Source organism: Pygoscelis adeliae, unplaced genomic scaffold (assembly GCF_000699105.1).
Source record: "Pygoscelis adeliae isolate BGI_AS28 unplaced genomic scaffold, ASM69910v1 Scaffold145, whole genome shotgun sequence".
Lineage (NCBI taxonomy): Eukaryota > Metazoa > Chordata > Aves > Sphenisciformes > Spheniscidae > Pygoscelis > Pygoscelis adeliae.
The window spans coordinates 4262763-4276034 of record NW_008824866.1 but is presented as its reverse complement, the minus strand read 5'-3'; the positions used below and the strand labels follow the sequence as shown (position 1 = coordinate 4276034).

At 37.2% G+C, this 13272-nt stretch overlaps 1 protein-coding gene across 1 annotated transcript in view; it reads left to right on the top strand.

Moving 5' to 3' along the window:
• The window catches only part of DECR1 (2,4-dienoyl CoA reductase 1, mitochondrial), a 26486-nt gene extending 19962 nt beyond the window's left edge, over nt 1–6524 (top strand). Inside the window, exons 6-10 of the mRNA XM_009324432.1 lie at nt 1444–1543; nt 2869–2941; nt 5121–5267; nt 5583–5645; nt 5743–6524. Of these exons, the coding sequence (XP_009322707.1) occupies nt 1444–1543; nt 2869–2941; nt 5121–5267; nt 5583–5645; nt 5743–5802 (443 nt within the window). The 3' untranslated portion in view covers nt 5803–6524. The remainder of the gene's footprint in view (nt 1–1443; nt 1544–2868; nt 2942–5120; nt 5268–5582; nt 5646–5742) is intronic.
• Nucleotides 6525–13272: the final 6748 nt, after the last annotated feature.

The following is a 13272-nucleotide window of genomic DNA, read 5'->3' as shown; positions in this document are numbered from 1 at the left end:
CTGACCTGTGTTCCTTCTCCAGGCTCTGGGCATCTATTGCTGGCCCTGGCATCAAACTGGTAGGAGTGGGATGGATTGAGGTTCCCCTCCCCGGCAACTTTAGTTTAAAGCCTTAAATATAGGCTTTAGAAATAAAAATTGTATATGAACTGAAGTGTACTTTAAACTTCAGAGCTGTAAATTTATCAGTCATTCTTGCTTCTGTGTTACATTCACCCAACTCACCTCTATTTAACCTGTATTTTAAAAATTCTATGGTTTAATTCTGCAAAATGTATAATTAACAATCAACTCTAGATAACTTCGAAGTTGTTCTGTGTTTTTTGCCTCTGTTGATTTTTCTTTTTGAAGTCTCTCACTGTAGACTACTTTTTTTATAAATAGGGTCCATGGTTTCCGGATATCTGCTGGCATTTCTGTCAGCACTTGTTTATGGTTCTTTTTAGTTTCTCTTGTGTAACATTACAGTAATTTTTTAACTGAGTCTCTACTTCATTGTCACATACGTTCTATCAGTAATGTATATTGTTTTAGAAATATCCCATGGGTAGCCATTCTAATTAAATTATTTTTAAAATGCAGTAAGTAGAACAGTTATTTTAGTTACGTTAGTGGCGTAAGTAGTGAACTGTCGTCCCTTGTCCTCCTTTTCCCAGTTACAGTAAGTTCATGCTAATCATTGATCAGACAATTAGAATTTGCAGGCTTCTATAAAAGAAAGATTAAATAAACAGTTGCAGTTTCCATTATTTTCCATAATGTTTCTGCTAAATCTGTTGTAAAATATAACATATAAAAGAAAGTGGTCTTTTTAGAATACAGTTTGTTGGAATAATAATGGGGAAAACTTTGTCATAAGCTCTACTGCAGAAAAAGCTTCTGAAAATTTCTTAAAAAACCTTTAGTTTTTTTCTGCATAAACTTTATCTGAAGCCCTAAATGGTGTCATTTTAAGATTATAAAAATATAAATTATTAATGCTGATTTTTTATTTTATTTTTTTTTTTTTTCAGCCAGGAATTGATGAAATTAGGACAAATTACCTGGTTAGTGGCTACTAGGCTAGGGCAGCTTCTAAAAAGACACTGTAAGATCTTAGGCCTCCACACCAGTTAGACTGATTGGCACATGTAAATTATCAGTAGAAGTCTGAGGGTTTAGACGTTTGGAGCCTAATCAATAGCTATTTACACTTACATGGAACAACTCTTAACATTCATGGAAAAGAGGGAACTGAAATAAAAAGGCTTGAAAGCAAAGCTTCCAAGACTAGGTTTTCGAAATACCTTTTTACAACCCAGAGTGAAATGGCATCCCTAACACTTGAGCTGCAAAATTCTGTACCACTGAGGTTGCTTTTTACCTTAATTTCAGAGTTTGATCTTCATGCATTTTTTGTTTGTTTGATGTGGGGTTTTTTTTTAATGTTTTTGCAACTTCCAGGAGCAGCATTCCTGGCTATTACAACAATTTATGCAGAGAGTGGTTCAGGATTTGTGTTGCCGAGCGCCTCTGCCAAAGCTGGTGTAGAAGCAATGAGCAAGTGAGTAATATAGCAAAATGTGTGTTCTGCTTTTCACATCCTTGAGATAGGGTAATTGGTCTATAAAAATGGAGCTAGTTGGTATAGTCCTCCTGTTCCACTGTATCATAAGAGAACCTTCTAGTCTCCAGTATCCTAGCAAGAAAATAGTATACTGACAGCTCCTTACAGAAGGAAGTATTCACTGCTATTACTGTGATGCTTTTTATCACAAGGACGAGTGGATGATTTTTATCACAAGGACGAGAGAAGGACAAGTGGAACTACTTCTTTTGGCAATAGCGAGTTCAAAAGTTTCAATTACAGAGTTTCGATAATCAGATTCTCTTGCATTTTCATAGGTGAACCTAAAGCACTTAAAGCACCTAAAGCACTTAAAGACAGTTATTAGGGGAGCTGTACGAGGTCTATAGTGCTTTCCATTTTCTTTTGTCTCAAGAAAAGAAGTGCTTGTATTTGGGTGGAGTATACTGCTGCTTCACCTATTTAGTTTCATAAAGAAATTTATTTCCTATCACTATTTTAAATTAAGATCTGTGGTTATACTTAATTCAAAACAGTATCATGACGTATCCATGTTACTTAGCAAACAAAATCGTTATTAACTATAGGACAGTCCTTCATAGCAAATAGATCCTCCTCTGCACTTTGGCAGAAGGAATTGAACAGTTTGGCAGCCTTTTAGTAACTAGAATTCTTTATCCAGGAAAAAATGAGGGAATGAGCGATGGTCTCGATTTCTGTTCGATAGAGGTGCAACTGAAGTGTGTACTTTTCAGAGACTTTATGACCCAGCTAATTTGTTCACCGTAGTGAATCTATCTGAAGTACTACTTATGCAGAGAAAATGTTGCCATAAAGCAAAATTATTCTACTGGTCCCATTTTAGAATGTAACCTCCGTTTTGTGTTATTTCAAAACATCTAATATGAGAGCTATGTTGAAAATGTTAGAAATGTATACTTGCGGGATAGTCTAAATTATGAGAGAAAGATGGTGGCCTAACAGTTGTTAGTCAAGGAGTTTAGGTGACAAAATCATCTGTATGATTTGTGAGGGAGAAAGAATTGCTCCTTAATGTTGCTTTATCTATGATGCATCTATTAAAACAATATTCCTCTGTTTGTGAATGTGATTTTTTTTTTTCCCTTCTCTGAAATGTTTTTGTTAAGAACAAAAAACCTCTTAAGTAGAAATGCCTGTTTCAGGAAAATGCTGGTATTTACACATTTGATTCAGTTTTAAGTTGGTTTTTTTTTTTGCTGGATAGCATTATTAAAATATTGTGTTTAAAATATTGATGCATTCTGTTAATGAATTTTTAGGTCTCTTGCGGCTGAATGGGGTAAATATGGGATGAGATTCAATGTGATTCAACCAGGTCCAATAAAAACTAAGGTACATAGCATGAAGTGGAACACAGCCTTGAATATGCTTTGTAGTACAGACTTAACTTTAAGATAGTCTAACCTTTTCTGTAACTGTTAAATTCAAGTATGATTTCCTTGGTAGTCAAGACTGCGCTGGAATATTGAACACACTACCTCTCAATAATTCTTTCGTAAAATAGAATTTCTTGAACTTCTGAAACCTGCCACTGCCTCTTCTACTACATTAATATAAATGAAATCTTTTTTTTAGTGTTTCAAAGAAATGATATATCAAAATATTTAATGTTGATTCTTATCAACTGTACGTACCTAGTTTGTCAAGTGAAGTGAGTTCTTACACTTGATGGAGTAAAAGTGCCTATTTCTGCCTGAACTCCTAATTTTTAAACAAAACATCTCATCAATTCCAAAATTTCAGAATCTCTTTTAGGTATATGAGAACAGAATCTCACTAGTTTTGCTGAAAATCACAAAACTAGAAAGAGGAAAAACTAATTCAGCAAGGAAATGTGAAGCTTTGATATGAGTGAAAAGGAGGACTGGAGGGTTTGAAAGAAGTAATCCAGACCAGCTGGAACAGGAAGAAAAAAGAAAGCAGTCCTGAAGGAGGAGAGAGGAGGATCCATTTCACGTTGAATCAAAATATTACAATTATGAGCAGTAACAGCTAATAATGGTATTACTACTACCTGTAAAATGTTTCACGGTTGGTTTTGCTGTTGTTTTGGGAGTAGGGGTGCAGGGTTGCTTGCTTTTTTTTTTTTTTTTTTTCCTCTTGTCAGTATTACATGCTACACTGGATGACTCAGTTTTACCTTTTTTGACTGTAAAGAAAGATAAAGTGGCAGTATCAGCAGAGTTATAAGAATGCTGAATCAACATTACAGGATCAGACCAAAAGCCCTCCAGGCCTTGTATCTGGTGGATTTTTAGGCAAGAGTAGAAGAAAAACATTTAATGACATTTCTTCTTTATGTCTCCAGCCTCTGGCAGTCTATGGCCCAGGGAGTTTGATACAGTTAATATCTCTTCATAGTGTAATCATATCGATGGATTTTTTTCTTCCTTTAGTTTGTCCTGTTCCTTTTTGAATCCATACAAACTTCTGGCATCCACTATATCATGTGGCAAGATCACTTTAATTTATAGATTCGCATAACTTTTGGCAAGTTAACTGCTTTAAATGTCAATATTTCTACCTCCTGTTAATGTTTCTGATTTAAACTAATAGCATATATCCCACTTGAGATACTGTGTGTTCTTAATAAAGTACTACATTTGTCATATTGGTTCCAGGTTAAAATTTCCCTGAAAGCATAAAAAGGCAGACCGGCTTTACTTAAAACAGCATATTGCAAAGTCGAGGCTTTCTGCCTTAGGGGCTACATCCATGTCTTTAAAAAACACTGTTGTAAGTCATGATAGGAAAAGAAAAAAGCGTACAAGCGCAATACCATTAAGCTGATACACTGGCATTTAAAAACATGGCAATAGAAGACTTAAATGGCGTGAGTACAGCCACAATTACATAAATCACAGTGTGCTTTAACTCTCATAACTTCAGTAACTTAACATGAATGTTACTAATACATTTCTGATTTTGCCTGAGGAGGTTGTTTCCTTGTGGAGGAGCCAGGAAGAACAAAAAACCTTCTGTTTCCCATGCCATTCTAAGCTATTCAAATACTAAAACTTCCGGTGACTTTGAGTTCTAGCCATTGGTGCAATTCAACCGAAGTTAAATTTTTTTTTTTCCCCTTTTCAGGTTTACTTACTCTGTGTCATGTATAATTTTTTTGTCACTTTTCCTGCTCCTCTTCTCTCCTTGTTCCTCTCCCCTGTCCATGCAGCAATTTTGAGTCTTGCTTATTTCCTCAAATGTTTATCAAAGGTGTTTGGGAAACAAAGATTATTAACCCCTTTTGTTTTTCGTAGATAGATGGTGGGTGACTATCCCAAACATGTTAAATTCCAGCTTATCACCCTCAGTGGATGCATATCAGTGCAACAGGGGTAAATTCTGTTCCCTACTTCTTTCTCATCCTACTGACAAAGATGGGGTAGACAGCTTACTCACAAATGTTAACTTCATATTGTTTATGCAGAGTCAAATCTCCGTTGGATTTTATTTTCTGATAGAGTTATAACTTCTTTTTTTTTCACCAAATGTGTCTCTTAATTCTCAGGGTGCTTTTAGCCGCCTTGACCCAACAGGCTCATTTGAGAAGAAAATTATTGAGAGGATTCCCTGTGGCCGTCTCGGAACTATAGAAGAAATTGCAAATCTTGCTGCCTATTTCTGCAGTGACTATGCAAGCTGGATTAATGGAGCAGTAAGTTTTAGTTGATCTTGTTTATACAATTAACCTGATGATGGTCTGAGTTTTGCTGGTATTTTTTAAAGCCCTGGTTTCAGAAATGAAACAAAAACTGTTACTTTGAAATTCTTTACAAGCCTTGTTACCCTTTTAATTGTAATGCATGATAGTTACTACCTTTAAAAAGAACTTCTAAAAATGATTGAATTACATTATTTTGAACATGGGTTTTTCTGATCCAAATCAATAAAAATTACTTTCACAGTTCATAACAAGGGAATGCTACAGAAAACCCACTATTATTAAATACACTGCTTATGCTTTTTCTAGGTTATTAGAATGGATGGTGGAGAATATGTTTCTATGGCAGGAGAATTCAATGATTTGAAGAAGGTATTAAATTCCTTGCTTGCTATTTTACATTCAAACAAATACTTAGATGTGTAATTATTATAAAGAATTCCAATAAAACGCTCTTTTCTTTTATTAGGTTACCAAAGAGCAGTGGGATATGATGGAAGCAATGATTAGAAAAACAAAAGGCTCTTAAAGTACATAACCGTGTGGTGGAGATTTTTGGAAATGAACCACTACTTTTTCATGGATATTTAGAATTAACCAATTGAGAAATAGCCTTCAAAATCTTTTGTATGCTGATTTCAATAAAATATTTTGAAATTGTCATATTTTGAATATAGCATGTATATTTTTCCCATCTACAATCTAATCTGTTGCCAATAGTGACTGAAATTTTATTGTTCTTTAGATGATGTCTTCTATAGCCATGCGTGGTCTACAATAGCTTTTTTTTAATATTTCAGAGGATTTTTTTGTTTCTCAGATATATGTCTCTTAATATTGTAATTCCAGTAGCATTTTAGCACTATCATAACTGAATATAATTGTTAATCTGAGGAAAAACTAAGAAATAAGTCCTAATCTTCACACTTCAGTAGTAAGTCCTAAACTTGCAAATAACAAAGTTTCAAGTTATCAGCAGGACTACATACACTGAGATAGGATATAACTCCTGTGGTTGCTTATAAAATCTTGAAATACGTAACCATCTTGGTCTCATCTTGTGCTGACATTTTCAGTCTGTTAATTATCTTACACTGAACTTTAAAAATGGCATTTAAGGACTGGCAGTGCCTTTCTAAGGAGCTCGCTCATTGTCATGATTAAGTTAATGTTCTTGAAAATGAGAAACTAAAAATCATTTGCTATTAATGTGTGTGTGACTATGGGAGTCTCAATAAAAAATGTTTTACTTAAGACTAGTAAAGGACATCAGTAAATTGGGACTGAAAGTGTTGAAACCTCATTGATTGAGATTTATGGAAATCCCTAGGTTTCATTTGCATTCACAGACTGGTACTAAAGAAGCTTTAAGATGGCATTACCTCTGAATCTAGTCAGTTTATCCATCCCAAATAAGCAGGTGATTAAAAACAAAACAAACAAAAATCAAACAAACAATGTTTATTGCTGTCCCTTTCTTAGTATTATTACATTTTCCATATTAGGGGGTTGCAGTTGTTTGTCCCTCCTGCTTCAAACAATGGATGGAATTCTTCAAAGAAATTAACAGGTTGTGTTGGGTTTGTGTGGCAAGGTTTTGGTAGCGGGGGGGTTACAGGGGTGGCTTCTGTGAGAAGTTGCTAGAAGCTTCCCTCATGTCCGATAGAGCCAATGCCAGCCGGCTCCAAGATGGACCCACCGCTGGCCAAGGCCGAACCAATCAGCAACGGTGGTAGTGCCTCTGGGATAAAATATTTAAGAAGGGGGGAAAAAAACCCTAGGCAATTGCAGCCAGATAGAGGAGTGAGAAAATGTGAGAGAAACAACTCTGCAGACACCAAGGTCAGTGAAGAAGGAGGGGGAGGATGTGCTCCAGGCACCGGAGCAGAGATTCCCTTGCAGCCTGTGGTGAAGACCATGGTGAGGCAGGCTGTCCCTCTGCAGCCCATGGAGGTTAACGGTGGAGCAGATACCCACCTGCAGCCCGTGGAGGACTCCACACTGGAGCAGGTGGATGCGCCCAAAGGAGGCTGTGACCCTGTGGGAAGCCCGTGCTGGAGCAGGCTCCTGGCAGGACCTGTGGATCCGTGGAGAGAGAGGAGCCTGCAGTGGAGCAGGTTTTCTGGCAGGAATTGTGACCCCATGGGGGACCCATGCTGGAGCAGTCTGTTCCTGAAGGACTGCATGCCATGGAAAGGACCCACGCTAGAGCAGTTCGTGAGGAAGAAGCCGCTGAGACCATGTGTGATGACCTGACCGCAACCCCCATTCCCTGTCCGCCTGCACCACTGGGGGGGAGGAAGTAGAGAAAATTGGGAGTAAAGCCCAGGAAGAAGGGAGGTGTGGGGGGAAGGTGTTTTAAGATTTGGTTTTATTTCTCATTATCCTACTCTGATTTGATTGGCAATAAATTAAACTAACTTCCCCAAGTTGAGTGCGTTTTGCCCGTGATGGTATAGAATCATAGAATCATTAAGGTTGGAAAAGACCTCTAAGATCATCGAGTCCAACCATCAACCATAATTGGTGAATGATCTCTCCCTGTCCTTATCTCAACCCACGAGCCTTTCCTTATATTTTCTCTCCCCTGTCCAGCTGAGGAGGGGAGTGATAGAGCAGCTTTGGGGGGCACCTGGCATCCAGCCAGGGTCAACCCACCACACAGGCTCTGGCCTTTACAGCCTGAAGTCCATGCCTTTTTTTTTAATTGTTTAACCCGAGCTCCAGACCGTCCACATAAAAGCATGGACATAGCTGTATGTGCTTTGAAATTGATACAGTGATTTAAGAGTTAGGAGTATAGAAGCAATTCAAGGATGTCTTCCTTCAAGTGCTGACAACCGTCTTGTCACTGTACTCACACTTCAGGCCATACTTACATATGCCAGCATCTGACTTTAAAATCATTTGATTGCCTTAATACAAAGCCGAAGTAAGCTAATATAAGTTCTGCTGAAAGGGTGGACTATATTAGTGCAGGCTTTCGTGTGCCAGCTTTCTCCTGAGAGTGATGGTCCTGTGGGGGATTGAATAGCATCTGCGCCACTGATAATAAAACAAAGCAAATGTGTTTATCATAGCAGCCTTCAAGGTGTCTCTTGAACTTAAAGTTTTTTTATGGCATCTTGGGTTTTGGTAGGTCTACTGTCAAGATCAAATTCTGATACGACAGCCATGTCTTTTCCCCAAAAGATGATTTAATTGAGAAGTTAGGCCCATATATACTGTTGTTTGCTTGTCATCCTTTGCATATACTTACATTTTCTCTTTGAATGGGACATGGTTGCATATAAGGCTTTGAATTTTTTGAATTTAATTTGCTTCTGAAGTATCTTCTACCTGTTTACTGTCCATAGCTAAACAAATGAATTATTAATTGTAAAGTGACAACAAAACATTTTTAAAGCATATATTATTCAGTGATAGAATCAGAAAGCACATTTTAAATTTTAATGAGTATCTATAATAAGAATAGAGTCTATTTTATCTTACCTATACCAATGATATCCATTTCAAACTATGCAAGTTAGTTGCTTTTAGATTCTGAACATTCTGTCTTGACAAGATGTATACAATGTGTTGATGTGGGTTTTAGAAATGGCATATATTAAAGTTACATGTTACTTGATAGTTTATAAAATATTTCCTAATATATAGGAAATATATATTTTATAATCTATATTATATATATAATAATATATAGGAAATAGATATTTTTCACTTAGTTAAGTGAAAAAACTTAACTCTGATCTAGCCATCCACTTCTGCAGGAGAATGGAATAGTCTGGCTTGGATTCATTTCCTTCATTAAATGAGTTGTTAGACTTGTTAGGGACAGGAAAGGAACATTACTATGAAGAGATGGGTCTTGAACATCTCAAGTTTATGTTTTACCTAAATACAATTTAACTGTTTATTACTAAAGTAGCAACATATGACATCTGAGCTCAGGAAAAGGACAAGAGAATGCAGCTTTATAGCAACTACCTAACCCAGGCGGTGCCTGGCTTGGCTTGGAAGTTCCAAAAGAACTTGTTCCTAAATGCCCACGAGGATGAGACTGTCCTGAAAGAGGCATAAAATATCCCTAAATCCCAAGAGGTGGCCAATCCATAAACATGCTCTGCAGTTTTATATTGCGCAGACTATCACAGTTGTGTATCACAGACTGACATAAAGCATAGTCATTACCGTTACTTTATTCAAAACACAGTAAAAATGGTAGGAGGCAGTATCTCCATTCCACACACTGTCTTACACTGACGTATTTGTCTGGGACTGTTACATTCCTGACCCTCCCTCAGTTTGCCAGTGAGCCACAAGGTAAAGGGGAGTATGAAAAAAGTATTGCTTTGCGGCATAATAATTTTATGGAGATTAAATTGGAGGGACAAGAAAGTGGAGGGATGAGTCAGAAAAAAGGTGATGGTATACATTGGAGATCGCGAATGGTTGGAGAGGGTTGCAGAGGCAGTTTAATTTTCATGGATCACAAGGAAAACTTTCCTGGAATCCAAATACCTTTTTTAAAAATTACTTTTGCATGACCCGTCAGTCAAAGGTGTTAACACTTCCATGAACTCATCTGACAGACACTCACAAAGGAGGATTCATTTTTTTCAACTGAAAAGTACATCTTGTCTGCTTGATTAAATCTTGAAATTACCCTTTTTATTTCAGTTGATGATTTACTGTCTTTGAACATGTCTGTTACAATTACTGAGATTAATTCTATGCTGTAAAAGTGGTATTGTATTATAGTAGAGGCTTATAAACAAGTTATGAAAATCATTTGAGGTTGCAAATGAGAGATTAATTATATTACCTCTTCACTATGATACTAGAACTCTTGTCAATCTTTGGTTCTCCTGTTTCTGGGAATTCCCTCTTCTTAAATATTTCATTACTATTGAGAATATTGCTATTATTTACCAATTCAAGATCTGCTTTACAAGCACAAAACGACAGTATTTGAGGGAACTGTAGGTTCATACCTGTCTGTACTGGCTTCCAAGTTCATTGGCACGTGAACTGCTTATTTATCTTTCCTTTTTTTCACATGCTGATAACACGTAAGTAAAGATGCTGAAGAGCAAGGAAATTTGTAACTTTATCTAACCCCATGGAGCTTCTTGTGTTGTAGCTGCTGAATATGTAACCCCACTTTAACGGAGGTAAAAGCCCTAATCTTTCATGTGATAATTTAATATGCAGTAAAATAAAATTATCTTTGGGATTTTAGTGCATTGGCCTGCTTTTTATTAGTGCAGAACAACTTCAGTTGATTTCAGAGGGATTTGGAGGTGCTCAGCACTTCAGAAAATCAGGCCACATGTATTTGGGTCCCTAAATATGGATTCTGAGCCTCCTCGTAGATACAGCAAGTAGGGGTGGATTTCGGTATGCCTCCACAATCAGTGATTATAACCATGATTATGATGAGAGCTTAGTATAAATGCACAAGATGCCAAATGGAAATTAGTCAGAAAAAGCTCACGTTGCCTAATGAAACAAAGATTTAATCCTAGTTTAAGTGGAGTTTAGCAGCAGCGTGTGCATATTTTGTGAGACAAGGTTCATTTTACATAAAAGTGCTGCCGGGTCTCAGCATCCTGATCTGTATTTGACATTTGCACAAGGAATATGCTGTCTAGACATTTCTTAAGCTTGCTGGGGTAATCTTTTCAAAGATAAATAACTAAGTTGTAAACAGGGGGGATTAGACCGGTGCTATGATGTCATGCTATTATGCATGAAATGTTCAGGATAGAACAGTGCATCAGTGAACGAAAGCCGAAAGACTTGCTTCAAGGCCCGTGTTCAATCCTGGTTAAATCATCAGTGAAAATTAGCATGAGAACTTCTCCATAATGGGCAGTGGTTTGTATCCCAGTTGCCAGTTGGGCAGTGTTAGTGACTTCGGATCAGGTGGGGCCCCGGAGGTGCACTGATGGACCGTGTCGTGGGCACAGCCGGAAGCAGGCACTCACTATGCCTGACCTGATACTCTTAAGGTTTACGTCTGTCAGCAAATAATTGGCATTTATAATGCCAAAGGTTTTTAAGGGGCCTAATAGTTACTGGAATTCTTTTTTCTTTTCTTTGAGCATTAGTAAAAGTTTGGTGCTTTGTGCTTTAAAATTAATAGGAAAACACCTTCTTACTTGATTTGAATAGGAAACATTGTGTTAAGTTTTCATCTGTACACATTTACACTAGAATGGGCTAAAATTTTGCACAGCATACTTGTTTGCAATTTGTAGGACTGTGAGTATTTATTTGCTTGAGCGCTTACTAGTTTGAGTATTTATTTAAATAAAATATATATTTTTAGACTGTAAAATGGTTAACAACTTCAGCAAAGTAGATCCCACGTAGCTACCTGTCAGCCAGTTTCTCTGTTTAGCGGGAATATGGCACACCTGCACCTCATCTAATTAATTTTTGTGCATGCTACTATTTTGCTGTCAATCTTTCTTTTGGTCACCAAATGTCTACCAGAAGAAAGCAGCTTGCAGTCTTCCCTATCATCACCTCTCTTATTATTCCAAGCCTCGTTCTGCCCCAACCCTAACATTTTTAAGAGCTCTGCCCAGGAGTGTTTTAGAGTTTTTTAAACCTGGAGTTTTTTCAGCAGTTTTTACTTACCCATATTTGCTACGCTTTGCTTTGCACTGACATAGTAGACACCTTTGCTAGAACCGGGCTTTTAAATTGCTGTCTTTTAATCCAAGTTTTATATATGAGAAATAACTGCAGGAAGTATTCTGCCTGTGGGTGTCTGAGACCTGCTTTCTGTGTTGTGATCCTCAGCAGAGCCAGCTGGTGGGCAGCAGCAGTAGAAGGGTGATTTCAGAACAGATCTGTGACAGGTAACTTTACTCACGTTCAGGAAGACAGATTCCAATTTCTGTGATGACTTTTTGTCAAAACGCTTTATCTTCCATTGCAATGATTTTGGCAAACAGTCACATATTTTTAGATACAAGTTTTTGTGTTTTTTCTTTACCTTTATGCTTTTAAAATGTTAAAATAAGGCAAAATCCAGGGTTTCAAGTGCACAGTATGAACAATAGAAATCATTTATTGTACTGATAGGCAGATTCACTGTTCCTTCACTTAACATACACAATTGTATTTCACATTGCAAAGAGAAACAAGGAGAACAAGCCAGTGAGAAGTTAAATCGCTGTGCATGGAGTGGGAGTAAAGCGGTCAGAATGAGCTAGCTTAATCTTACTTTAATTTTTTTGTGGCTTTTTTCAGCAAGGCCCCATCCCGCACCGCCTAGTCCTAACTTTCCAAGACTCGGACTGGAGAGAGACCAAGGCCATTAGGCCATTCCTGAAATGGTATTTAGTTGCCTGAGTTCACCTGAGGAATTCAAGGATTAATTTCAGTGGGAGTTCAGTGACTGTAATCTTGAAGGATCTGAGACTCATTGTTTGAGGCACATTTCAAATAAAATGCATTTGCTTCTGCTTGTTAAATAAGACACAGAGATGCATCTGAGAAGTTGTATATAGCTAATCTGCTAACCTGGAATTGCTTCTGAAACAGTTGTACATGGAGGCAACATAGGTTTATTGGCTTTAAGACACATCCCAATTTCCTTCCTGCACCAGTACATACTGGGAGCAACGGCCTGGACATTCATGGAGTTGTCTGGCATAAAACTGGTCTAAAGACAAAAGGCAGCCAGGCCAAAAAACTAAAGATGGAAGAAGACAGGGCTGTTTCCGTATTATAGTTCCCATTTAGAAAATACCTCTCTAGCATAATAAAAAGCAGAGCCCACCATGTAAACTCAATTACTAAATTGGTATCAAATCTGTACTAGATCTGTTGCTTCTTTTAGTGTTAAATTTTAATACTATTATTATAGATTAGTAATTCAGTGTAGGATCCAAGGAGGCACATTTTTTTAAAATAGTTGTTTTGTCCTTTACAAGGTACAGAAAAAAGAATCCGGGAGATGATAGACAAACTAGACACCAAC